At 38.7% G+C, this 27,637-nt stretch overlaps 1 protein-coding gene across 4 annotated transcripts in view; it reads left to right on the top strand.

The window, feature by feature from the left end:
* The window catches only part of DPP6 (dipeptidyl peptidase like 6), a 1,366,335-nt gene that overhangs the window by 388,120 nt on the left and 950,578 nt on the right, over positions 1–27,637 (top strand). Inside the window, exon 1 of one of the 4 annotated variants that reach the window (XM_037835749.1) lies at positions 8,643–8,930. The exons of the other annotated variants lie outside the window; for them this stretch is intronic. Coding sequence (XP_037691677.1) covers positions 8,685–8,930 — 246 coding nt within the window. The 5' untranslated portion in view covers positions 8,643–8,684. Of the gene's footprint in view, positions 1–8,642; positions 8,931–27,637 lie in introns of those variants that run through there. 4 annotated transcript variants of the gene reach the window in all.

Here is a 27,637-nt window from a genome sequence, read left to right as displayed (position 1 = left end):
CTGACTTATCCACTTACATGCATGAATCAGAGTTTTACACTGATAATTCTTGTATTTACTCTGAGGATGTAAAGGTAAAGTACATTCAGACTTTATTTGGAGTTTGTTTCCTTTCCCAACATACCCCACATTTAAGATAAATTGTGTATACGTTAATATTTACCAATAATATTGAATATATACCTGTGATCCGGAGAATGTGTTAAAATCTATAGTAGCGCAACTCATCTTTAAGTTCATAAGTGTGTTCCATGGAAATTTGGAAGAAATCTTAAATGATGGTGCAAAAATAAAATAAAATGGATTTATAGTGAATATAGATTCAGGAAATTTAAGTCCATAAAAGTTCATAAAAGTCAACTTAAATATATTTATTAACTTCATTGATTTTTAATTCAGGACAGGTTTTTCTTATTGCATTAAAAAAGTAATGAGTCTAAACCAAACACAGTGTGGATTTTTTAATGAAATCAGTTTTTGAAATTAAGGCTTACTTTTTCTTTGCGGTTCTGCAGAGCTCATCTGCCAATCTGCATATATTCTGGCAAGACAGAAGAGACTTTCTGTTAAAGTGCAAAATCAAAGTATCTCTGAGATAAGCACCAGCAGTCATGGTGTCTTAGCTTTGACAATGTCTTTTGGTATCTGCTTTGACAATTATCTTTTGGCTGCCACCTTCTTCCTAAGGTCAGCCTTAAACATCTCAATTCAAGGGCAAAACAGCATTCTAAAAATGCCCTGCAAAGACCAAATGTACTCCATTCTATTTTGACTCTGAATGAACTGCTAAGATAAATTTAATTTAAATGGAGAAAGGGCTTTCATTTTATAATCTGAAAAAATCCATGTTAAGTATGTTACACATCTAAGCCATTCCTGAGTATAAGCAAACATTTTCGGAATCTTTCAGGTCACCTTGGTGCCATTTAGAAGACTGCTCTAGGACTTTATTCCAGTATAGATTTTCTCAAACTTTAGCATGCATCAGAATCATTCCAAGGACTTGTTAAAATACAGTTGCTACGCCCCAGGCCCAGAGTTTCTTATTCAGTCTGGGGTGAAACCCAAGAATTTGCGTATCCAGCAAGTTCCTAGATGAAGCCTATGCTGGTCCAGGAACCACACTTTGACAGCCACAGCTTTAGTAGATTGAAAGTGCTACTTATGCTCCTACAATGAATAACTGCAGCAATGTTATGAATGAGTTTTGATCTAGTGGTTTCTAACATCTTTTTTTCCTAATAAAACTAGCAAGGCCATAAATGTACCAAAATGAGAAAGAAATTGAGAAAACTGCATCTATTTCCAAAAGGAAATCATTATCAGTCTGGCCATATAATTTATAGCATCAGTGCTGATTCACTGCGATTGATTGTAATCACTGTGTTGGTTATAATCTCTATGAAAGCAAGGATTATGTTCATTTCAATTCATCATTTCATTCCCAGAACATAGCACAGTGGCTGGCACATAAGAAGCATTCAAATATTTACTGAATAAGTGAACTGCTTGCAATAAGCATCGATATTAGCTATAACATTTCTCATGCTGCTGATCTAGTTTTTGTTTTAATGAGCTAATATAACAAGCATGTTGTATAACAAATCATCTCCAAACTCAGTGATTTAGAACACAAGCATTTATTCGAAGATCTACATTTCTCCAGTCAACTGCTTTATGCTCCCTGATTGCTGGGCTTAGCTCCCAGATGTGAGTGGAATTTGGGTGTGTATTTGTTCTGTAGACTAGGCCAAAGTGGCAGCAGCTAGCTGGAGAATGTTCATACATGGTAGATCACCTGAGTGCAAAACATCAGCCAGGCCATGCAAGTACATTTAACGCCCCTGCTTGCATTGTGCCCATTCACATTCCATCGACCAGTGCAAGTCACACAGCCAAGCTCAAAGTCAGTGAGTCAGGGCAGTATACTTCACTGAAAGGGATGGGGGTGGGTGGGGTGTGCATGACTATTTCCTGAATAATACTCCAATCTATCACAGTTTTGAATATGGTAATAATGGCTTATATCAAAGATGAATTATCAGGACCTAGAAACTCCTAGCTTGGAAATGTGGTTATGTGCCCAACTGTATTCTGCCTTTGGAAGAGTAGGCTATTACTTGGACGCGCCCATTGCAGACTTAAAAAGGTGATTTGTCTTCTCAGTGCTTGGACCATGCTTCCCAGCCATAGTCAAGGCTTGCTTATTTTCTGTTTTACTCAAGCCTTGGTTGTTTGCTAATTAATTTTTTCATTGATGCTCTTCCAGACAGTGCCTTAATTCAAGGGAATTGTTTTAATTCTGGGAATTTTTGACATGGGCTAAAATAGTAAGAGAGATGTTTCAAATTATAGAAAGCAAATGTCCAGGAAATAGGTAGCACTTCTCCCACCCTGGCCTCACAAATGGCTTCTGGCCCTGACTCTCTCTTTGACTTTTAAAGGAAGCCTTTTTTCCACTTTTCCCTTTGTCTTTCAAAACCGCTGTTTTGTAGGCAGAAAATATGTAAAAACTCACTGGAATATGTAGTGCTTGGAACTTGAAGCCAAGTCTATGGGCTTCTTTTACTTTCTTTTGCTATTTCTGACTAAGCAATCTTCTCTCTCTAGAGTGGATTAAATCAACCTTACACTCAGTGTCTCCAAATTTTAGTCCTGCCACACATTCTGTGAACACACCATGTTCCCTAAAGTGTTGTGTTTTTTTGTTTTTTGTCTTTTGTATTTTTTTGGTAACCACAGTAATTTTTAGTGGAGTTAGGTGTTCCATTTTCTGTAACCTTTTCCATTGACCTGCAGGTGACTACTAATTTACATGGCAGGATGAAATGAACCAGCATTAGCCATGACTCTGTTTTAAGGTGGAGAAAAAAAGACATTTGAATTACCCTATTTCAATCTGTCTACTTCTATTTCATTGTTGCTTTCAAACGAAAGCCTACGAATCCCTTTGGATGACGTAGGTTGCAAATGAACCAAAGTTATGACTTTGAGCTCTGTACCACCCAGACTGCTTCACAGTTTGTTCTATGGCCTGACCATAACTTAACCAAGATTTGATCCTTCAAAATATTTGCCACTGTTCACAAGAGATCAGATAAAAAGTTTTTTCTTTTTCTAGAACACAGCAATTGCTTTTTGTGGTTAAAAAATTCAATCACTAAAGTACAACTCATTTACATAATGAGTGACTTATTAAGATCACTTTATCATTATAGGGAAGGCTATTTTACTCAATTCACTGAACTCAGGGGAGTGTATGGTTTGATAAGGGCAGAGAGCTCTAAGGACACTTCAGAGCAGAAGTCATCTACTTTTTAATCTAAAGTATTCTATATGAATTAAGGCATATCATATAACTACATGATTATGGTCAATAACCACCAGGGATAAACAGAAACAACTGACTCTGTTCTATATCCTATGGTCTAAAAATCCTAACAGCCTGAAAAACATTGTCAAAGCTATTATTGTATAATCAGAAAATGGAAAAAGACAAGTTTTGCTGCTTCCTCTAGACTATTAAGTGATTTTTTTTTATATTTTTTGAAGCAATGTTGGGAGTAAAAAGTAAAGTTTTATAAGTATTCAGAGAACAGCAAAAATTTTTGGAGAAATGTATATGTAAGAGGAAGTGAGTTATGGTGAAATGTAGAAAGGGACAGGAGAAAAATGAGAGAGACTCCACAAAGAAAGAGAGCTAGGTTGTGACCAATCCTCCACAGGGCTAAAAATAAAATATTTTGACTAATTTGACACCAGCCATTTAGTTGAATCAATGTATTGGTAAGTTTAACGTACTTAAATTTTGCCACATGTGTTGGTTAACCACTTGTGATTGTCTACATGCCCCAGGGTAATTGTGCATATGTTTTGAACTGTATGTAAAAGCCAGGCAATTGCAAAATGGCAGTACTAAAATGCAGAGAAAAGTGCTACTGGGAGATTAAAATTTAACAATAAAGTTTTTAAAGTAAACCTGTTTATTCAGTTAAAAATAAAAGTTTGTTTTTTTAAATACTGATCTTTAAGTATCAATTGAAAAGCTCAAAATTAACTCAATACATACTACAAATACTAAATTTGTTTTTTGTTTTCTTTTTTAAAGTCTGGAAGAGCAATTCCTTTGTCCCCCATTAGCATTTCCTGTTTGTAAAGTTTGTAAAGAGTTCGTATTACCCATTTCCTAATTGGAAGTCATCTTGCAAAAAGAGAGAGAGATTTTCAGAGTTGAAATATGTTTTGTATTTATGAATTTATCCCTGTATTTTCTTGAGCTCCCTGAATATCTATTTTTTTTCCATTTATTTGAGAACAAGGCTAAATTGACCATTTCATTTCTCCAAATATTAGTGTTTGGAAAAGAATAAAATGTTAAATATTGTTCTGCCCTCCTCCCTCACTTCCCAAAGAAAGGGGAGGTAGACTGTAGGATATAATTCTCTTTTAGAAATAAGAAAACCTCTTAGCTATTAAAAATTGTGCTTAGGCTGCTGGACTCAATATAGCTCCTGGTATTCCTACAATGCTTAGCTTGCATATGGACCCCAAAAGTTCCTTTTAATGTCATTTAAAAAATGACTATCCACTATATTTTGTAGCATCTGTCTATTGCCAAGGACTTATCAAATGTGTTTTGTAAATCAGTTCCAGGGAAAATAAATGTACATTCATACCTTTGTTTCAAAAACCAGGAAGAAAGAATCATATAAAACTAGATAGAAAAATGCATTGGTGGGCATTTGCTTTTAAGCAGTATTAAGGAAGTGAAATCCTGACATGAAATAATCCACTAAATATTTTCCAAAACAATTTCCTGTACTTACTCAATAAGCCAGAGTGAAAATATGCTTTACTATAGGGTACTCACGATGTTCAAGGACAGGTTAAGTGGAGGGAGTTATTGACGTATTTCCTTCTGCTGAAATGCTACACCTATATTTAAATTTCCATTGGATAATTTTGTTACTCTTCAAAATATCCCTTTCCTTCTATTTTTGGGGGGGTGGGGGTGGGGGTGGGAGGTGGCTGCCTGAAAAGGTTAAAGGCAAGAAGTATATTATGTGTCATAAAAATAAAATGCCATAGCTTGCAATTATCTGAAAATGCATTAGTCACTCATCCCAAAATGTTAACCAGTGTACACTTTTTCATTATGAGACTTCCGAGTACTCACAGTCTCTAAAGATATACTATAATTTTGTATCAATGTTTAACAGAAATTGGGATAGGTGAATACACACATGCATGCCAACATGCAAGCATATATTCACACACAAAGTCTAAAACTTTCTTAAAACTGTTCCAGGGAGTTGTGTTCAATAGGTAAAGGTGAAAGAAAGGGGCCAAATTAATTAGTTAATGGGCCTCTTTGTGCTTATGTTGTTCTTTTTCTCCTTCAGAGTTTTTTAAAACGTCACCGTGTTTTGTTTCACTTCACACTTCCCTATGTGAGAGAGCTCTTGTTCTTTCCTGTCCATCTTTCCTCTACTTCATTTCTACTGGTTAATTTTCAGATTTTTTTCTCTCACCTCGACTTTTACCTCAGCTGTTCCTCCAATTTTTTATGAGTTTTGTGTTCTTTTCATTTTATAAATAATTTTAAATAAAAATTGGTTGTTTTATTGTCTGAATTATTTAATTAGGATTTTTAAGTTTAGCCGAATTATCATTTGAATGGGGAAGAGACCACAGGCTCACTTAATAATATAATTTTTTGAAGTGAGGGACATTTGTATCTTCTTTATTATGCTTTCAATCTATTATTGTTGGCATATGCACATCTATAAAGTAATATGTAGGTCGTATAGTCTCTTCTGTATAGATATTTTGTATAAAATGTATTAGTACAAAAGAAATGCTTATTCTTATCATGTGTGTAAAAATAAAATGTATATTTCATATATATATGTATACATACATAAATACATACATGAAGTATGTATAAGTAAGATCCTAAGAAGATCTATACAGGATCTATATTTAGTGAAATGTCAGCTCTAGATGCTAACTAGATGATCTCTTTACAAAGAATAGCATGAGAATTTCTTTCAAATCTGTGTTAGAAAAGGCAGCTTCCCTATCAAAAGCACAGTTGGGGGAGTGGGGTCGTCTATTTATCTAAATGTGATGACTTTTAAAGTTTACTTTTATGGCTCCTGTGTACAAAGTAAAGGGTGAAGGGTGAAGTGCTGTCCGAAACCCCCCCCTACCGCCCGACCTCTTGGTCCAAGACCTACCCAGGCAATATCCTTTCTTTCAGTGTGGCAAGCCTGGTGGATTAATGGAATAACTGTTTTACTTGTTTTTATATTTTCTATAAAGGAAAAGATTTTAAAACCATTTTGACAATTACAGTTTTCTTCTTAGTAGAGGTAAACTACAGAGGAACAGGGGATGAGTGTGGATAAATTTTGATTAAAACGGAAACTACCAACTGAACTGAGAGCTTTGGAATTGGAAGAATGTGGAACTGATTGACAAGTGATTCTTTCCCAGGATACTCTTATTCACCAGCATCCAGTTTCCCTCCTCCAAGTTAAGGTGACACAGGGGTTCTCTCTGGCATTTCTGGGCTTCAGGGCAGTAGTGTCAGGAGATTGACTTTGACTCCTACCCAGTATGCCCCAGTGAGCGTGGGTTGTGGTATGGCCTGCTGAGTAGAGACCTCACCTATTATTTTGAATTATTTAAGCTGTAAAAAACTGTTGCATTCTAGGAGGAGCACAAAGAACCACTTATTCCTGGAAGAACAGCTGGTGAAAAAATCCCCACCTTGAATTGGTTTGGAGGAGAGGAACAGTGACTGGGCACCTGTCTGTCCTCAGATGCAGTTTCCTAGTCCCTGGCACCAGTTCAGGACGGGTACAGATCCATCCCAGCCTGCAAGGCCTGCAAAGCAGAAGCCGGAAATGGGCAGGACAACGAGAATGTGAAGAGGAGACAAGAAGGAAGAGCTACGGATCCTCAAGAACGACTAGGGCAAGAATTCGAGAAGGAAGAGGAAAAGGATTCCCAAGACAAGGAGACAGGAAATCTACCAAAGAAAAAACAGGGAGGAAAAGAGGACAAAACAGCCGTGTTGGTCTGTAGCTAGAGACTTGGAACAAAGCACAGTTTGAGTTTATTTCCACACAGGGGCGCTGAAGCACGTTTTACTGCAGCAAAATGAATTCAAACGAACCTCTGAGATGTGCACATCATTTGGTGCCATTTCTCCAATTTCTCTTACTCTCGATTGGGGTGAGGAGGGGCTAGGCAGAGCAAGCTTTATAAAAGTTGCCGGCACCCCAGATTCCGCACCCTTCCCTGCGTGGTCTGATGGACCTGAAAATGGGAGTTCGCGATATACACAATTTGATTGGGATATGAGGGGAGGAACATTTAAATAATTGCTCTGAAGATATCCACTAGACCTGCTTGCCTTCAATAACCTTTCCTTTCTTTTACTTTTGAAGCCGAGTGACGGGAAATGAATCTGGTTTTTGTTTTTTTTTTTTTTTTTTTTCGGAAAAGGGCTTGGTTTTGGACGGAAAGAAAGCTCATCAGAAACCAGCGTCCCTGAGCTCCCTCCCTTACAAACCGGTCTTCCTTCAAGCCCTTCTTTTTTGCTCTAACTCAGCCCCATTCGGGCCCCCTAGCACTCAGGTGTCTCTGATGTTGTTTCACCTTAAGCAAGAAAAGCTAGAAGGAAAACACGAGGGGGAGCCCCTAGGAAGGAAGCAACAGCAGCCTCTGGGAGTGAATGCGAGCCAGGGAACGCCGGAGCGGAACACCGTGTTTTGAATGGGGCGCCCACAGGGGTCTGTTCACCACCTTTAGTCTTTCTCCTTTCGCTCCTCCACCTCGTTTGGGGCCTCTTTTCACGCCCTCGCCCTCCCTGCAGGTCCCTTTCCTCTCTCGCCTCTCCGAGCGCCTTTGGGATGTGACCCCAAAGCCACGACGGCGGGCTGGGGGCCTCAGCAGCCCAGAGCGCCCCTGAGCGCCGCCGCACACTGCCGCCTCCGGCACCCACACCCGCACCCCTCCGAGCGCGCCCCCCGCGCTTCCAGCGCCAGCACGCTCCCCTCGCTGCCAATCCCTACCACCCAGGCGCCATTATCAGGCCGCATGGAAGGGGGCTGGGGATGGAAAGGAGCAGAGCAAGGGCTCGGGAGTGGAAAGGGGATTGGGTGGGGATGGGGGTGGGAGCGACGGGAGTGAGATTCGCTCTGAATGTTTGCTGGTCCTTAGGTGGTGACAAATTTCTGGGGCCTGGGCATTTTCTCTCCCTTGACGTTTTTTTTCCCCCCGCTTCCTTCAGTCACTTTGATTAGGCTCTACGCGGCAAGGAATTTTTGTTTGTTTGTGTGTTTTCGTAAAGGAAGAGGGGGGAAAGAAAACACACTCCAGACCCTTGTTTAGCTGAGCTGCTGGGGGAGGGGGTTAAGTGGAGGAGAGAGACAGCGAGAGGGAGAGAGCGCCCAGTGGCGACTTGAGTGTGGCACGCTGGAGCAAGCAGCAGCAACTGTCAGGCTTTTCCTTCTTTATTTTCTTCTTCCTCCCTTTTTTTTTTTTTTTCCCCCTTCTTTTTTTCTCTTTTCTGGAGGGGGTTGGGGAGCCGGTACCAGAAAGGGAGAAAGCAAAATTAAAAAAAAAAAAAAAAAAAAAGCCCCAAGAAAGAGAGCGAGCGAGCGCGGTGACTGATGGCTTCGCTCTACCAGAGATTCACGGGCAAGATCAACACCTCCCGGTCCTTCCCGGTGCCCCCAGAGGCTAGCCACCTCCTGGGCGGCCAGGGGGCCGAGGAGGACGGCGGAGGCGCCGGGGGGAAGACCCTCCGACCCCGGGCGCCACCGGCGCCCCAGGAGCACCGAGGCGGCGGCGGCGGTGGCGCGGGTGGCCGACCCCGGTTCCAGTACCAGCCGCGGAGTGACTGTGAGGAGGAGGATGTAAGAGCATCTTTGTTGGTGGGTGGTGGCGCGGTGGTTTAGGGCTAAAGCTCGTTTGTGAAACGCTTTCTCTTGGAGAATCTCCTTGATGTTCTTTAATCTCCCTCCTCCTTCTCTTCCTCCCTCCTCCGTCCTCCCCGCCTCTACTCCGGGGATCGCCCACAAATAATATCCTTAGCGCCAAATCTCGGTCACCGCAGTCCTGCGAGCGGGTCTCTGCGGCTGCGACGGGCCAAGAGTTCGGGGCTTGAGAGAGAGGAGGGTTTGTTGTGCTGCGCCTGCTGGGGTCTGGAATTGGGGCTCTCACTTGATGTATGCATGCATGTTTTTAACCGCCTGTGTTCTGGATCCTATGGAGGGAATTAGATCGTCTGTGTTCAATAGTGCTTTTGTTTATTTTTTTATTTCCCCTGCTTTAAGATTCGGGAAAGATTAAGTTCCAAGCTCTTTTTCTTCCCCTTCCACCTGTCCCTGGACTCTGTCCATCTTCCATTGCTCTCCCCTCCTCTCCGTCCGTCCCCTTGATTCAAATGCCTCCACTTCCTTTTCTCACTTCTTCCAGATAGTTTTTTGGTGGTGGTAGTGGTGGCGGTTATTATCTTTTCCAGGAAAAAGAAAAAAGAAAAAAAAGCATCCCAGCACCAACACCAGGTCCCAGGTTTCAGTACAATTTTGTCGATACGTCTCTAGCTCCCACGCCTAGCCTTGAGCTGGGTAGCAGCTCTGCCTTAGACTGTGTTAAGTGAAAACTTCTCCGCGTGCACGTTTCCTACTCTTTGGGGTTGGAAGCCCTGGTTTCAAAAGGTTGGATTTGCATATCGCCTTAGTAACCAATGACTCACGCAGGGCGATAGCGGAGGGCGGGTCTGATGGATGGAAGAGTTAAATCCCCTTGTACTGATCCGGACTAGTGATTTAGAGGGGCGGGGAAGGAACTACAAGCAGGGAAACTGTCGTTTTTCTTGTATTCTGACGGAAAAGAAAAATCCCAAACAAGCTTTCAGACAGGCACGTCTCATTTGGCTGGTACAGGTCCTAGAAAACAGACAAGATGTGTTGGGTTATAGAACCCCTGTGTAGACCTTTTACCATTCGGAGGCACCTTTTAAGCAGTTCTGCTGCTTACCGGGTCCTCAGACAAGCCTCTCAGACGTATTTCTACGCTAACATACCCAGAGCAGTAAATTTCCTGTGGACTGAGCAGGAGGTTGTTGTCATTAACAATTTCCTGCCTTGAGTCACACTGCTTCAACATTTGCTCATCTATTTAATAGTGCGAGAGATGCTTGTGCATATGTGTGTGCAGGCATGCCTGATTGCTTTCACAGGGGCAGTTCTTAGTTGTCAGGTCTTACAAAGTCAGTCAGGTTCTGCTGTTTTTACTGTTGAGTTTTGTGTGTGTGTGTTTGTTTTGAGTGTGTGATGTGAAGACTTATGTAGAGATGACAAAAGTTTGTGGGAGATGTGGTATGCATGTATGCATACAAAGCCCTGCATCAGACCTTGCATGAAATTTTCTTATTTTCTTTTGGATCTTTTTCCAACTCTGCTGGGGTAGGCAGAGAGAGAGAGAGATTCCTCATTTGGGCAGGCCAAGTCCTGAGGGAAGTGGACGAATTCTTAAGTCATCTGATTCAAGAGACTGGAAGTCTTTGCAGAGAGGTTTCATGGGTGGTGGGGAAGAATTCTAGAGGATTAAAGATACTGAGACTCTTGAGGAAGGCCACCAAGCTTCAGTGGGTCTGAAAAGATTTGGGGTTTTTTTTGTTGTTGTTGTTGTTTGTTTGTTGCCTTGAAAATATTTACAACTGACAAATTATATTGCCACAGCCCTAGTGTGTACTGCTTGGAGTGAAATGAATATGCAGTTTCATCTCAATAGGCTCTAGGTGTCGCTAGGAGAAAGGAAAGGCAAGAGTTTCTGAATTTTGTTTAAGATGATTTCTGTCCATCTTTTTGTTTATTTATTTTGATCTTAGCTCTTTATTTAAAAAAAAATCTTAGCTTGGATCTTATACTTCCTTCTTTTCAGTTTGACATATATCTAGAACTGTTTTTCAGGTAAGTAAAAGTGTTGAACTGAAAAACAAATCTGGGAATTTAACATTTGCAAGTGATTTCTGCTGATATTGTTCTGGACAGCTTCTGTAACTTAGATTCATTATATTTGACATCAGTATATTTTACCTTAAAAATACAGCTGTATGTGTGTGTGTGCAAATGCATGGGTATAGGGGTAGTGTGTGCATAGAGTATCCTTATTCCTGTAAAGGAATTTACATATTCCTATAAAGGTGTCTGTGTCTGTGTGTGTGTGTGTGTGTGTGTGTATACACACTTCTTATCTGAATATATTTAAGTGGTTATAATCAGTAAATAGCTGCAAAAAAAAGCACATGGCACATATTCCTTTTGAATTTAAAACATTATTAAACCAATGACAGCTACATGTAGCATCAATAACTTGAAAAGTTTTATGTGTTTTCTCAAAACAAGTTGTTCAAAATTGATAAAGTTATGTCCAAAAATTTATTTAAAACACAGGTGGACATACTAAATAAACCATTTTCCCTCCAGGAACAAAGGCCTCAATTTGCTAAAGACAAGAGGTGCTATGTTTTAAAAGACATTATATATATAAACTGGTTTTCATATGCTAGCCCTGTCAAGATTGAAGACTCTTGAGTGATCACTTTGCTACCAAATTTAAAGCTGAATATATTCAACCATTTAGGGGCCACAGGGCCTATTACGTGTTATCTTGCCGGTGCAGACGAACTTAACAGGTGCGTTCATTTGAAACACCTACTTAAGCAGTTTGGGAGCTCAGCTACTTCGGTGGGAACTGTCTCAGGTGCTGAAGTGTTCTCCACATTAGCGTACAGGAAATCTCGATCTTTTTACCCCAAAGCTGATGGTGGCTTCATTGCTCTTCTGAGGCTTGTCAGTCAGGGAAAGCTGAGATGCAGAAACAGCTTCCCTGCCTTGGTCACTGAGATGATGGTAATAGGAAAATTATTAAAGTCAAGCAGGCTTTGTGCACCCCTATCCTTCCATCCAGGAAGAAAAAAAAAAAAAAATGCAGTTATTGACATCTGTTCATGCCTGCACATGCTTCAGAATGCATAATTCACAAAGAAAAATAAAAGGCAAGGTAGTCACAAGTCTAGGTAAGATAAATCAAACGCAGAGGGTTCATAGTGGATAATTAATTAGTAATGCATTGCCTGTATGCAAAAACTACATTTGTAACAAAGGGACTGCCCACTTGGGTAGTTCCACAGCGAAGCCTATCTTAGATGCATCAGTTCTACTATATAGTTTGACTTTCTAAGTTTGACTTTGAAATAAAAATAAAGCCAAATTTTCTTTCTATCACAGTTGCCTCATCCATATTAGATTTATTTAAATATAAAGTCAATTACTTGAGCAACTCCTCTGAGGAATCAATAGCTATTTTGATTTAAAATTCATTGTGTAGGTTTAAAAATAAGTTGACTCTTAAAAGAAATGTTGGTGGAAATGACTTTTAATGTAATTTAATAACTTTCAAATGGAATTAACTGTGACTAATTTTAAAATACTGAACTTTGTCACACCTCTGCCTGAGCACTTCTTTTTAATTCCTTAAAGAACTTTGAAGGGGTTATGAACTGTCAGGGCAGTAGTTTTGTTAAAAGCTACCTCCATTTGTTCCTGTATTCCTCATTTTTGGTGACACATGATTTCCTAACAATACAAAAGTGATGCCAACAGGATTTAAAATAGCAAATTTTCAAACAGGAATTGAACAACGAATCATTGCTCATGGTGACTGTCAAACTGAAAGGACTAATTTCACCGTCCTGTATGTCTTTAGCCACTACTCCATCTTCTTTCTTCCCACCTTGCTCTATTCACTGGAATTGTGTCAACATCCTGTTTGCTTGTCCCTGGGATTTATCTACTCTATGATTTTAAGTAGATATGTTTATATACTCTATTTCCCCCCTCTGCTTCAATTTAAATTTTTTTACAATTTAATTTCACATTATTTTCCTTATATATCAGAAAAATGTTAAAACTTCTAACTCTCTACTTGATCCCATCACTAATTTGACAGTGCTTAGTGTAGTCCCCTATAAAAAGGCTATGAGATATCACAGGGGTGCTTGGGGCTTTAAATGAGCTGGCAGGTAAAGTTGTAGTCTCACATACACCTCATAACTACAGTACCTGAAAAGGAGGTGGTATTATGTGTGAGACCCTAGGAATTGCTCAATGAATACAGACTACTCTTATTGTAAATAAGTTACCCCTTAGTCTCTTCTCCAGCAGCTCTTTCTTCTCTTCCTGTAAACAAAAACGGAAACAATTTTCACTGGTCCCTAACACCTGCTCCAGCTTTTGTCCTGTTTTTCTCTTATTATCCGACTTCTTGAATAAGTCTACTACTGATTCCACTTTCTTCATACCAACCATCTCCCCTTCCTCTGCTAGCCTTGTTGCAAACTTATATTCTACACTCTCTTCACTACAGAAACTACACCCAAAAGGTCATCAATATCCTCTTAATTACTTGATATAATGGCCTTTCTGATTCCTCTGCAGTCTTCATGTTGTGAACAGCTTTTCTCTTGTTAACCATGAGCCTGCTCTTGAAACTTCTGTGTCATACTTTTCACAATGTTATGTCAATTTATGCTCTCTCACCTATCCCCTCTCCTTTACTCTTGAGTTCTTTGGTAGATCATTTCTTCCTCCCACATCTTAATGTAGGTAACTTCCAAGGTTTTGGTCTCCAATATTTTATTCTTTGCCTTCCATACTTTCTTCTTTAGGTACTTCCATACTTTCTTCTTCTTTTATAAAAGGGGGGCTGTGTATATTGTGCAGCTTCTATATTAGAAGATGACTGAATTAGCTATATTACCTTTATATACATGTCCTAACATTTCTTTTGAAGGTAATTTACTTTTCTATTTTACAGAGTTGGGTAATTCCATAATTGGAAGGACCTTATGGCTCACCAACTTGGTTTCTCTTCCAAGCTTCTGTATCACATGTCAGGCAGCCTACTAGATCATTTTTTTGGTATTGATAAGATATTCACATTGAGTGTGTCCAAACTGAGTTTGCCATTCCCCTTCTCTTTACAACTGCTTATTGAAATTTTTTTCTTCCATACTCCTTATTTCTACTACTACTATTATTATTCCATCCACCTCTTCGCATTCCTTCCACCTCTTTCATGGTATACAATGTATGTAAATTGGACAAATTCTGTCTTTTCGATAACTCAGTTTCTGTCTTGTAAAATGAAGTATCATACTAGGTAATCTTTGAGATCCCTTTCTAGGTATAATGCCCTCTAACCCTTCATCGTAGCACTGTGCCGTATACAATAATTGTCCACCTGAAAAGTTTAGTTTGTGTACTTTAGAACATATTTTAAACATATGTGAGGCATTTACTACTTAAAACAGCTTCACAGTGAATGCTTTGGCAAAGTGAATAATCACCATTTAACTTTTAAATATAATTCTATGTTTTCATAATTAAGCATAAATAATTTTTTGAAATAATAATATATCTTTAGTGAAATGCAAAATTCTGCTTACTATCTAGTAAACAGAATGTAATCATAATTAAGAAGTTGTCTCTGTTACATCGTAAAAGAGGCAGGGTTAGCTGAATGATGGCTGAATCTAAATACAGTATCCAAAATACTTTATGTCTGCATTGTACCCTGTAGTTTTTAAAGTATCACTACCTATGTCTCGTTTCACCTTCATGGTTACTTTCACTAAGGAGGGAAACCATAACACAGAGCTAATATTCTGGCTTCAAAAATTAATAAGAATAAGCCTAATTTCTTTTCATTTTGGATAGGTCAATTGCCAACTGTGAATTATAGCTAACAAATTTCAATGTGTTAACAAGCTTTTGCTCTGTGAAGCTACTCAAAAACGTATGTGTTTGCTTAAAGCCAAATTTACATATGAAAAATCAACATATATTTGCAGTAGATTTGAGTTCTGTAACACCAGTTAGGCATTTTGAAGTGGACATAGAACTCTACTTTACATGGCATGCTTTTTTTTTTAATTGCTGCCAGTGTCTACTTTTAAATAATTTACTTGTATATGTTGCCTACAGATTTAAGGAAAACTGGGGCATTAGAACAATATAATATTAATTCATACATTTAACAATGGAATCAACTCAATTGCCCACATAAGATTAATAGTCTAGTATCACTAAGTAACTAGGAATTTTTCTAGATGTTGACTTGCAACATTTTTTCTTCATAAACTATAGAGTTTTAAAATTTTTCTTACCTAAAGCTTTTTCTCCTTCAGAATCAGAGTGATTAATGAGTTTAATTTTTGCCAACAACTGGCAGGAGTTGCTGAGTAAGATGTGCATGCTGACTGTATATAACCCTGTTCCTTTTAATTACTCTGATATAACAATGCATTAATCAAGTGCGTGAGAAATGCTTCTCTGCAATATACAATATTGATCCCTTTCATAGAGTACTGCCTATAAAATAATAATAACAGTAATCCTTTTAAAATTATATTCTGGTTAATTAATTTTGTCTTAAGGGCATTGAGTATCCATGTGCCATGTTATGATTTGCTTCCATTTCAGGCATACAGGTTTGATTTTATATGTGTTTAGAAAGTAATTCAGCCTTTCAAGTTAACAACTTTTGGAACACTTACAGTTAAATTACTTAAAATAGAAAATTTTAAAAATTGATAACATCTAATTTTACAAATGAGAAGACTACAAGAAATTATGTGAATGATATTATGCAAGTCATTTATGTTCTCTAAACCTCAGAGAACCTCAGTCTTCTACTCTCTCACCTGTGTATAAAAAGTATGAACATTATAAAATCTAAGTTTAAAACTATTTTCTTTCCAAATGGATGCACCAATTGCCAAAAGGAACAAAAACAATTTTGCAGCCAGACTATAAAATTTTGCCCTGACTTAGTTTTCCCAATAATTTTATCCTGCATATATTTTCTTTCTGTATTTTCCTAGCATCATCTATATCAATTTTCAAGCACAGTAAATGTTCTAGTTGTGCCCCATGCTTAAGGAATAGATAGGATTTTAAACAGAAAACTACAAGCCAATAAGTCCTGTAAGTTCCAATCAGGTGGTAGAAATCCAGATGGAGGAAGCCCTGTTGTAACATTTTAGTTGACAGTGGTTGAACATGTAGCAGGCATTGGAGAGAGGCACCTGGAGATGAGAGCAAGGCACAAATTGCAACGCTGTAGGGATGTAGGAAAGAGGAAGAAACTTGTAGCAACACTTAGAATGGTCCTCGGGTACTGAAACAAAGTCTTTATCTTTAAAAAGCAAACAAACAAGAACAACTTGCTCTTGGGCCACCCTGCATATGTGGATAAACAACTTGATATTTAGGATGCATTAAAATCATCCTAGCAGTGTTTTCAGTGAAAATGAGAAAGAGGAAACACACACATACACGTTTTTAATTAAAAAGAAATTTCAGGATTTTCCAGGGCATCAAAGTCATAGTAAATAACAATTTTCAATTTTGTATGGTATATAGATTTAATATTGGTATCATGTTTTGCCTTAGTTAAGTTTGGGTCAATTTTAACATAATACATTTTAAAAAGTGGAATGGAGACTCTAGGCATCTTTCCAAATTTATCATTGAGTTAACCAGTTAATCCTTTCTATCTCTTATTGTTTACTTTATCATGGGAAGATATTTTAGAAACAGAACTACTGGAATTAATAGAGGACCTCTCATATAGCAATAGGCTCTTTGTTATATTACCCATAATATAGCCAATATATATTATATCCACAATATATTTTAGGTGAATATCCACCAAAAGGAGAATAGGTATGCAATAAGGGAGAGTTGCAAAAATGCAGAATTAAAGAAGTTGTATAAGGGAGGTAGTAGGTATGATGAAGTGGAAATTGAAAATGGAGTAAAATCAGAGAGAATTGCTGGCCTCCAGTCTCCTTACCATTTTCTCCAAAAAAAAAAAAAAAATCAGCTTTCTAAACTGTATTCAAACCCTTGATATGCCTCATTCAAAACCCCATCAAATAATTTTTTAAAAATTAAAAACAAATGCAAATTTATAAACCTCTATGAAATTCCTGAGGGGTGTTATCTCTTTTTGGAAACTAATTTTAGAGTTGTGGAACATTTACAACCTCATAAAGGAGCCCAACCCAAATGCAAATTGTTCTACTTATTAGAGAGTCATTTCTTATTCTGCACTTCTCTGTAACATCTGATCATTGATCCTAGTTATCTTCATAGTTTCTGAGGAAGGAGAGCTGCCTTCACACATCTGAGGTAAACAAAGTCAGGTAGTCCCATATCATCCCTTCCTGTTTTCTTCATGCTTCCTCAAGGATATGGAAAGAATTTCCTTATTACCTTTATAAGTCTCCTCAGGACTTTGAGGTTATGTTCATTTGGGAATTAATATAATTTACTGGAACACTTGGACTAAATTATAGAATACCTGGCTACTGTAAATAACACCTTTCCCATGTGAGATTTTAATTCTTCTTATTCATACTCATTCTAGCTTTTCCAACTTGAAAATGTAAGTCCTCAATAGCCGTGTTTACGTAAAATAGACTGCACATGCACAGCCCAGTCCGAGTTGAATCCATTTTTAGAATATCCACATCCTTGTTTCCTCATACCCCAGTGCACAGTCCGCTGTAACGTCTCTTCAGAAGGAATATATGTTCAGCTAAAACTCATATGTGGATGTTTAGGTGGAGAGATGGACAGGAGATGTCAATGGGTAGGAAGTGGAGGAAAGAATGAGAGAAGGCAAGTGTGGTTCAGCTTTTTCCAACTCAAACTCAAGCTAAGCATTTTGAGAGGAATGGTTTCTCATATGGGTAGGTGTTCCAGTTTGCTAATGCTGCCAGAATGCAAAACACCAGAGACGGATTGGCTTTTATAAAAGGGGGTTTATTTGGTTACACAGTTACAGTCTTAAGGCCATAAAGTGTCCAAGGTAACACATCAGCAATCGGGTATCTTCACTGGAGGATGTCCAATGGTGTCCGGAAAACCTCTGTTAGCTGGGAAGGTACATGGCTAGTGTCTGCTCCAAAGTTCTGGTTTCAAAATGGCTTTCTCCCAGGACTTCCTTTCTAGGCTGCAGTTCCTCAAAAATGTCACTCTTAGTTGCACTTGGGATATCTTTCCTCTCTCAGCTGCTCTGGAGCACAAGTCTGCTTTCAATGGCCATCTTCAAACTGTCTCTCATCTGCAGCTCCTGTGCTTTCTTCAAAGTGTCCCTCTTGGCTGTAGCTCCTCTTCAAAACATCACTCAGCTGCACTGAGTTCCCTCTGCCGGTCAGCTCATTTATATAGCTCCACTGATCAAGGCCTACCCTGAATGGGTGGGGCCATGCCTCCATGGAAATATCTAATCAGAGTCATCACCCACAGCTGGATGGGGCATATCTCCAAAGAAACACTCAAAGAAATCTAATCAACACTGATAATGTCTGCCCACACAAGATTACATCAAAGATAATGGCATTTGGGGGACATAATACATTCAAACTGGCACAGTAGGTATGATAGCCAGTAGTGCTGCTCAGCAAATATTTCCAGATCTTGTGTGCATAGGGTAGGATTGCAGTCCTCTGCCCTCTCAGATATGATGTGGCTGTGGGAATTATTTTGGCTGATGACATGGGAGTGGAAGTGAGTAGAAGCTTTAAAAGCCAGTGTATGATTTGCTGTTCTCTCTCTTTCCTTCTGTCATGGAAATCAGCAATTTTCCAGATAATGGGTGTTCTATGAGAAAGATATAAACTTTTGTTTGCAAATCACTGAGATTACATTACTACAGCATAACATAGCCTATCCTGACAGAGAGAGTAGGATAAATGTTAATGTGGACAATTCATCCCTGTCTTGGGGCCTCTAATGCATCATCAACTATGAGTACAGTAAGTACTCTCTAATGTACCTTTCAGTTCTAACTTCACATATCTAACTTAAAATTTCTCATTTCTCAAAGAGATCAAAATGGAAATTTCCCTGATGAAAGCAACAGAACTTGGAGTACATGAGTCTTACCAGTTTTATTGGTTCCATTCTTTTCTGGGAGCATGATTTTTGGGTGACAGAGGAACAAAACAGCTTCCTGAAAGTGGATTTGTTCCTGGGATGTGTTCAAAGGGAACAGAAACAATTTGATAGCAATACTACAAGATTTTGCCCTGACATAGTTTCCCCTTTGTTTTACTTTTGTCCTGCATATATTTTCTTTCATTTCATAAGTTTTCTTTCATTGCCTTCCCCTGTCAGAATATTAGCTGAACCAGTATAGAGATTGGGGAAGCAGGCAGTAAGGGAAGGAATGAATAGACAGGTTGTTAGATACTAATACTGAAAGCAAATATGGCCATCTTCAGAATTGTTATAAGGGTCAGCCTTAGAAATGAGGCTTCTAGGCCTTTCACTTGAGACCCTTCAAATGAGAAAAGTAGAGAATTGCATAGAGATGTTTTCCAACATTGAAACATCACTGTGTGGAGAAAAATCTAAATGTTCTTGTCTGTATCCTGGGTGTACGCTGTGCTCTTGCATGGTCTCACCTTTTAAAGATGGATTCAGATCAATGTTGTTAACAATTTAGAAATTGCAGGTTACATATCTGTTTCAATTTGCTAAAGCTGCCGTAATTCAGAATACCAGAAATGGATTGGCTTTTACAATGGGGATTTATTAGGTTGCAAACTTACACTTGTAAGGCCGTGAAAGTGTACAAGTTAAGGCATCAAGAGGTAGATACTCTCTCTGATGAAAGGCCGATGGTCTCCAAGTTTCCTCTGTCAAATGGGAAGGCACACAGCTGGCTCTGCTGAACCTTCTCTCCCAGGTTTAGCTTCTGGTTTCAGTAGTTTTCTCCAAAATGTCTGCGGGCTCCTAGCTTCTCTCTTAGCTTCTCCCAGGGGCCAATGCTAGATTACATATTTTCGCTTCCCAGAGCTCTCTCTCTCTGTGAGCTCTCTTAAAGGACTCCAGTAAATGATTAAGCCCCACCTTCATGGGCGGGGTCACATCTCCATGGCAACAACCTAATCAAAAGGTCCCACCCACAATAGGTCTGCTCCCACAAGATTGGATTAAAAGAATCTGACTTTTCTGGGGTACGTAATAGATTCAAACCAGCACAATATCTTAATCAAAACAGTATAAAATGTTAACAGAAACATTTACCTTGAGTTCAGTAGTGTTTCTCCCATTATTAGTGTCCTGCCTGTTAACATTTAGTGTCATGTCCAGGATGTCATGGATTTCTCTCATTCTTTCTGGATTTTTAGAGCCTCTGAATGGGTAGGAAATTCAGCCTCTAAATGACTGTTTATCTATGAAAGGGAAAGAGGAATGCCATAAAAAAAAGGGGTATTGTTCCTCTGGAAACAGGAGCTAGCTGTGATGAGCAGGGCCTCTGGTTCCCCTTGCTGGGTGCCTGGCCTTACTGATTGCTAAATCATAGATACACTTCCTCATTGTCGTCCTCTGGCTCCTATGAGATCATATCAATCAGCAAGGCTTTTGTTTCTCCAGGTACAAGGAGAGCACCTGAGCAGAATCCTAATGTTCCCACACTTGTCTCCCAGTGATCTTTCTAATCTTGCTGCTTCTGCTCCAACAACAGCTTTTTTATTTCACCATTACCATGGTGGAGCCGAGTGGGGGAGGGGGCAAACAATCTTGCTCTTACTGCCTTTTATTGCTAATGGGGTAATCAAAGTGTCTCTGAAGCAGGATAGGACCTTGAGAGTTCCTTTCTGATCATCTGTATCATTTTCCTGCTTTAACAGACACTCAAAAAAATACTTCTCATCATTGTCCAAGAGATGCTTCCTTTTGCCCAAATCCAATCCAACATGTTGCAATTCAAGTCCATTTCCTTGTATTTTGACATTAGTGACAATTGCTCTTTATAATGCCCCCACCAAAGATGGCATCTGCCCATGTCACCCCACTGCTCGGAACCAGTGCAAGCACTCCTCAGTTCACTCAGAATAAAAGCCAGTGTTCTTACCGTGACCTATAGGCCCTCTCTTATCTGCTCCCTCTTGCCTTTTGGACCACATCTGCCACTACTCTGCTCCAGCCCCATGGCCCTCTTGTCCCCTGATCATAACAGGCTCAGGCTCACTCTTCCCAAGGGCCTTTACACTGGCTCTTCCATCTGCGTGAAGATACTTCTGGCAGGTGTCAGTTGGGCTCCTTTATGCCCTTCAAATCTTTGCTGAAACATCAGTTTCTCAATGAAATCTACTCTGCCCACACTATTTAAAATTACAAGTCATGCCCACCCATCACTCCAGATACTTCCTATTCTGCATTACTTTTTTCTTTTACCATAACATTTGTTACCTTTGAATATATTATGTAATTTACTTATTCCGCTTATTTTTATTTTTGTCTTCCCTGTCAGAATACTAGCTGAAATTGTATAGGGATATTTGATTATTTGTTCTCTGATATATTCCAGAGCCTAGTACAGTGTCTGATAATACTGAAGATGCTCAATATTTGTCCAGTGAATGAATGGATGGTTTCCTTTCTGAAAAAAATCTCTAGTAGCTTCTTTGAATAATCACAGTTTCTTTAGCCCTATTTTCCAACATTTATTTGAAATTGTTCTCAAATGAGGCCTTTGAACCTTGCAGGTGGTTGCTTGTAAGTATCTGTAAATAGATTCTCCTCTTTTCAGGATTTCATTGTTGTTTGATTCTAAAAAGGCTCTTCCTGATTATGTGACTCAAGACTACGGTTGAGTAGACAAAGTAGTTATTAGTTAGGGAAGCAGTAGAATTAATTTTTGTAGGTCCTGCTTAAATTGTAATATTTTGCATTTGTAATATTTTGTATTTATTCCTGAATACTTTTAAAGTATGACTTAAACACAATTTTTCTATGTATAATTGATTACTTTATTGACTTTTTTTGTTGTTATCAGAGAAAGTGGTAGAAAGAAGGTCCCATTAGGGAAAAAAATCTTTGAGAAGAGATTCCTATAAATATAGCACTGCAATAAGTTTTTTTTAATTAGAAATTTGCATTGCTTAATTTGCAATTTAAATGAAATAAAAATGATCATAGCTCCTTTTTTCCACAATACTTTGATCATTTATTTAAATGGCAAAAAAAAAGTAAAATCAGAAGTATATTTGAACTGTACATCATTAGAGGAAAGCTGAAGTTCCCAGACCAAAACGCAGTTTCTGCCAGAAAAAAAAATGTTTCTGGATTCTGTAATCTGTTTGAAACTTGCCTGAGGCTTTTTAGCTACCTACAGCACACATTTTTATGATAATCAAAAATGGAACTAGCTGGCATTTAGGATAGGATGGCGCTAGAACAGGGGACTAAAATCGTCGCATTTGATACTTGCTTATCTGTGTTCTGCCCATCTGCAAAATGACCTAGAGATACTCACCTCCTGAAGCTGTCTCAAGGCTGCAGTAACACATTTTTATTCATGTCTCCTTAAATAAAATACGCAAAATGGAAACAAACAAAACAATTTTTGTTTTCTGTTCCCAGCAAGGGTTAGAATGCAAATATATGTTTGGGGAGCTCTTATATGTACACCAAACTGAACTGCTTAACAATCTTGGAGTTGTAGAACAAAATCTTCCCGTTTGAATACAGGATGACGGGGCAGCATGTTGAACATGTAAACACTGAGACTTCAAGTGTTTATCTAAAGAAATGCAAATAAGTATGTGTAGTTCTGAAGTTGTGAATGGTGCCAAAATGCATGCAATGAGATAATGCAGCAGATAATAGGGAGATGCATATCTGTGGATGACCAGTTCTCTACCACTGGATTTAAGTGCCTCAAAACACTTAAAACCAAAAGACCTACAACTGCACATTTTCTGCTAAAATTGTGTCAAGAATAGGAATATAAGTTAGTGTATCAAAGTTTCAATGCACAGCTGGGGATGGCTAAGCATCCCGTTCAAGTCCAATGAAAAGAAGTGTGATGGTTAAGTTTGTGTGTCAACTTGACTAGGTTATGGTATCCAGTTGTTTGGTTCAACACTGGCCTAAGTGTTGCTGTGGAAATATTTTGCAGATGGGATTTGCATCTACAATCAGTTAACTTTAAGTAAAGGAGATTATCCTTTATAAATGTAGATAGGCCTCTGCTTAATCAATTGAAGAATTTAAATGTGAAGAACTGAGTGTTAAAGGATTAGAAGGAATTCAGCCTCAAGATACACCCTCCATTCCTTCCTGAGTTTGCAGCCTATGGAATTCAGACTCACTTCACTCAACTTCACTCTTACTGAGATTTCCAACCTCTGGCCTGCCCAGCAGAATTTGAAGTTGCCAAACCCCACAATTGCCTAAGCCAATTCCTTAGAATAAACTCTGTGTGTGTGTGTGTGTGTGTGTGTGTGTGTGTGCGTGTGCGTGTATGTGCAGGTACAGGTGCAAGCATATACACATATATCCTGTTGGTTTTTATCCACTGGGAAATCCTAACTGATACAGATGCCAGCAGTGCATGGGAAAAGCCACCCCCCACAAAAAGTGGCTGTGATATTTAGGCTTGCTTTTAACATTGGAGAGGACTTGGTGAGCCAGGCAGGGAGTCCACAGAGCTGATCATCAGCTATTCCAGACTTCATGACTCTCAGGGACCAGAAAGGCCCCATCAGAAAGGGCCTAGCGTAAGGTAGTCAACATGGTATGGTCTCAGTGGCACTGGGATGGCCTGGTTTCATCACCCTCAGCCCCTCAAGTCTGAATCACAGTCATGTGGGGAAAAGACAGATGAACTGAAAGGAGATTTTGATGGGGGGTAGGAGCCCAAGATGAGGAATGAGAACGCTATGTATTGGGAATAGGGATCTCAAGCAGGAAAACTCAAAGGAGACAGCAGGACTTCTCCCAGCAAGTAAAAATGGGTAGAGGTAAACTTGGTGACGAAATAGAATTCAGCAATATTACAATTTTTCCTGGGGCAGGAAATAACAAATTAAAAAAAAAAAAAAAAAACACCTTCTGTATATGAGAACCGATTACAGATTCTTTCAGTGCTATGTAAGCCAGTGAGTGGTCTGTTTCAATTGGCTTATAATAGCTAGATCCCTAGGCCTTGATTTGAAGTTATTTTCAAACTGTGCTGCTCAGTGTCATGTGGTTGCTGTCAGGAAGAAGGAAAGGGAGACAGAGCCAATGGAGCTGTGGCCTCCTTCTTAAGACAATTGTATTTTTAAATATTTTACTTGTATATACAATTTTAAATGAAAAAAGGGATTCTGGTGTTAAACGAGCTCTTCTTGAGTAACAGCCAAATTACTCAATAAATTTGCAGATATCCAGCTGGGTTGCCTAATCAGATATTCTTGTTACAATTTATAAAAACAGTATACATAGAATTCAATCAAGTATATACCTAATGTCATTATTACAGTAAATAGGATTGGATTATTGTTTGATGATGGACTCAAAGCCGTTCAGAAGCGTCCCATGTGGGAGGACAGGATAGCTCTGTGATTAGGTTTGCTGAATATTGAGTAAGATTGTGTGAGCTTGAACACAGTAATAGAGTCCTATCACTTACTAATAGTTTAAGCTTAAAAAGTTTCTTAAAACTTTGGGGGCTTCAGTTTGCTAAATAGAAAAAGCTAATTTTAATATTTTTTCATAATTTACCTTGAAGATTAAGCAAGTTAATACATATGAAACACTTAAAACAGTGTCTGGCATGCAGTAGGTAAATGTAATGTTATCAGAGTCTTTACTACAAAACGAATTGTTCTTGCATGATAGGGTGAAAGGATATATGACAATGAAAATCTGTGGTGTACCCTTAGAACACAGCTGATTTAGGGCCAGGACATTTAGTGAGGAGGGAAATGAGATAACTGCCCAATGATCATTTATATGCTATAACTTGACTGTAATCCTGTGCATTTATAACTTAAATCGTAATCCCAGTGTGACTGGTTTGGTTATGAGAAAACTCATGGATTGATGGATAAAATGGTTGTAGGAGAAACCAACAATGCCAAAGTTGGTAAAGGTCTCCTTTGGCATGATTTTATAACTAATAACCACCCCTTTCCAAATATTTATAGAGAAAACATAAAGAGGTTCAAAACAACAGGTCATCAATCAAGTTTTCTTCCTGAGAGAACAAATGAGGAAACTTGGTGTTATCCCAAGGTCAGTTCCTAGGAACCTGTTAAGGAAGGACAGGAACACACTCCCCAAGGTTGTTCGGGAGCTCTTTCTAAGCCTGAAGCCTTAAAATTAAACCAGAAAACTGCTATTTAAAAATAGGACTTCTTTTTGGGGGCATTTAATGATTGAGAATCTGAAATACCATACACAGTAAGAGCTCGATAAATAGTTTTTCCCCAGCACTGGTCAGAACAGGTCTTTTAGTTCCAACTAAAAGACAATGATGATATTACTAAGTAGCTTACTGCTAGGTGAAGAGAAAAGCAAATAACATGAGATTCACCTTGAGAATTTATTATAACAGGACCTATTAACAAGCACAGACTTATAAGATACACTGTGAGAAAAAGTGTGGACTCGATGGAGCTATTTACGAAAAAAGAATGGAAGATTGGCCAGATATGGCTGTGACTACTCTCTTAATTTGCCAGGGCTGCTATGACAAATGCCGCCAATTGATTGGCTTACACAACAGGAATTTATTGTCTCTTAGTTCTCGAGGCTAGAAGTCCCGCACCAAGGTATTGGCAGGCCATGTTTCCTCTGAAGTCTAGTTAGTGTTCTGGTGGTGATTCAGTCTCTGCCTCCGTAACATGGAGAGCTCTCCTCCTCTGGCTTCTACTTAACTTCTGGATTCTGGCTTCTATCAGCTGACTGTGTCCAGATTTCCTCTGCTTATAAGAGCTCCAGTCATATAGGCTATGGCCCAGACTGATTTAATTTGACTTCATCTAAAAAGGATCTTCAAAGATCCTATTCAAAACGAGCCCACATTTTAACTAATAATAACATCTTGAAAGGTCCTATTTTAAATGGGTTCACACTCAGAGGACATGGGATTAGGAGTTTAAAATGTCTTTGGTGGGGGCCTGGTTCATCCCCAATACTACTGTAGTTTTTTTTTGTTTTGTTTTGTTTTTTAGGGTGCTCTAAGTCTAAATTAAAATCTTGAATCTACTTCTCATTATGTTTCTCATAAAACCCATCCATTAGCAATTACATTGGCACCTTTTCTTTCTGTTAAAACATTTTAGAAGGCTCTTCTCTCAGGCTCCAGAAACCTGGGAGATGGAGAATTGGGTGTATCATCAGAATCCTCAGTGATGCTAATATATATTTAAAGGGGTTTCTGTAGCTTTATCATCTTAGGGAATGCTCAATCTCTTCACTCAAACTGAGCAAGGGAGTGTGTCATGACTTATCAGTACTTGAGAGCAGATGAAAAAAATGCAGAAAGGCATTTAGAGATTGAAGAAAGTCAGAGAGAGAGAGAAGTAAAGCTGTCCCAAAATGAAAAAAAAAAAAAAAAACATTTATTAAAGGGGTTCTTGTAAGAGTTTTCTTTAAATTCAAAACTCTTCAGGATCAAAATATTATGAAATTGACTTAAGAGGTCAGCTAAATCCTTGGAAAAGTATCATGTATTGTGAAACATTGGATATCCAATGCCTCTTGCCTAAAAAATCCTGGGGTCCATCTGGATGTGTCAATTGCCTTTCACAAAATCCAACAGGTGTAACTAGGAAACTAGTGTTCTGAGAAAACCTGTTAACATCTATGAGCATGGCCTGGCCCACCTGAATCCCTATCAGAGTCAATTTTACAGCTCAAGCCATCAAAACCAGCACTAACATTTACAAAGAAAAGGCGTTCCCAAAAAGCATGCTTCAAAACACATTATGAGCAGAAGCACATTTAGGGAAGTACTGAAAAAAAAAAAAAATCTTCCCTTATCAGTTCTGCTCCATGAAGCCAAATTGAGCTTCTGGACTGACTGTGTCCACATTTCCTCTGCTTATAAGAGCTCCAGTCATATAGACTAAGGCCCAGACTGATTTAATTTGACTTCATCTAAAAAGGATCTTCAAAGATCCTATTCAAAATGAGCCCACATTTTAACTAATAATAACATCTTGAAAGGTCCCATTTAAAATGGGTTCACACCCATTTAAAAGGTCAGGATGACAAGGGGAAAATGTGTGCCTTTTTTTTTTTTTTACAGGATACACAAGAGGGCATTCATTATTTTTTAAAATTATGATTTTCATGTCTAGATTATTAATACATTCAGAGAGTTCACATTTCATTTGAAAAGTCCCCAATAGTGTTGATAGCCTTGCTTTTAGTTATCAGCATTTCTCGTATTTCTTTTCATGACACTCCTCTAGTTCAACATTGAAAAGACGAACACATCTGACTGTTCTGAATAATCAGCAGCTCCTGGCATTTTTCCTAGTCTCCATGGCTCCAGAGCTGGCCAACTCTCACATTCATAGAGTTCACATAAAATCTTTTGACTAGGAGAATAAAAAAAAAATTTGCTTGAAAATACAATTATGAGGAACTTAATCTCATTCTTTTAACATCAGTAATGTGTGTATATATTTAACTGTCAGCTTTACAGTTCTTTCAAAAATAGGACTGGGTGCCTGCTAACACGGAGAGCTTAG

Source organism: Choloepus didactylus, chromosome 5, assembly GCF_015220235.1.
Source record: "Choloepus didactylus isolate mChoDid1 chromosome 5, mChoDid1.pri, whole genome shotgun sequence".
NCBI classification, from domain to species: domain Eukaryota; kingdom Metazoa; phylum Chordata; class Mammalia; order Pilosa; family Megalonychidae; genus Choloepus; species Choloepus didactylus.
Note: the sequence above shows the minus strand (reverse complement) of the source record. Positions and strands in the feature narration are given on the sequence as shown.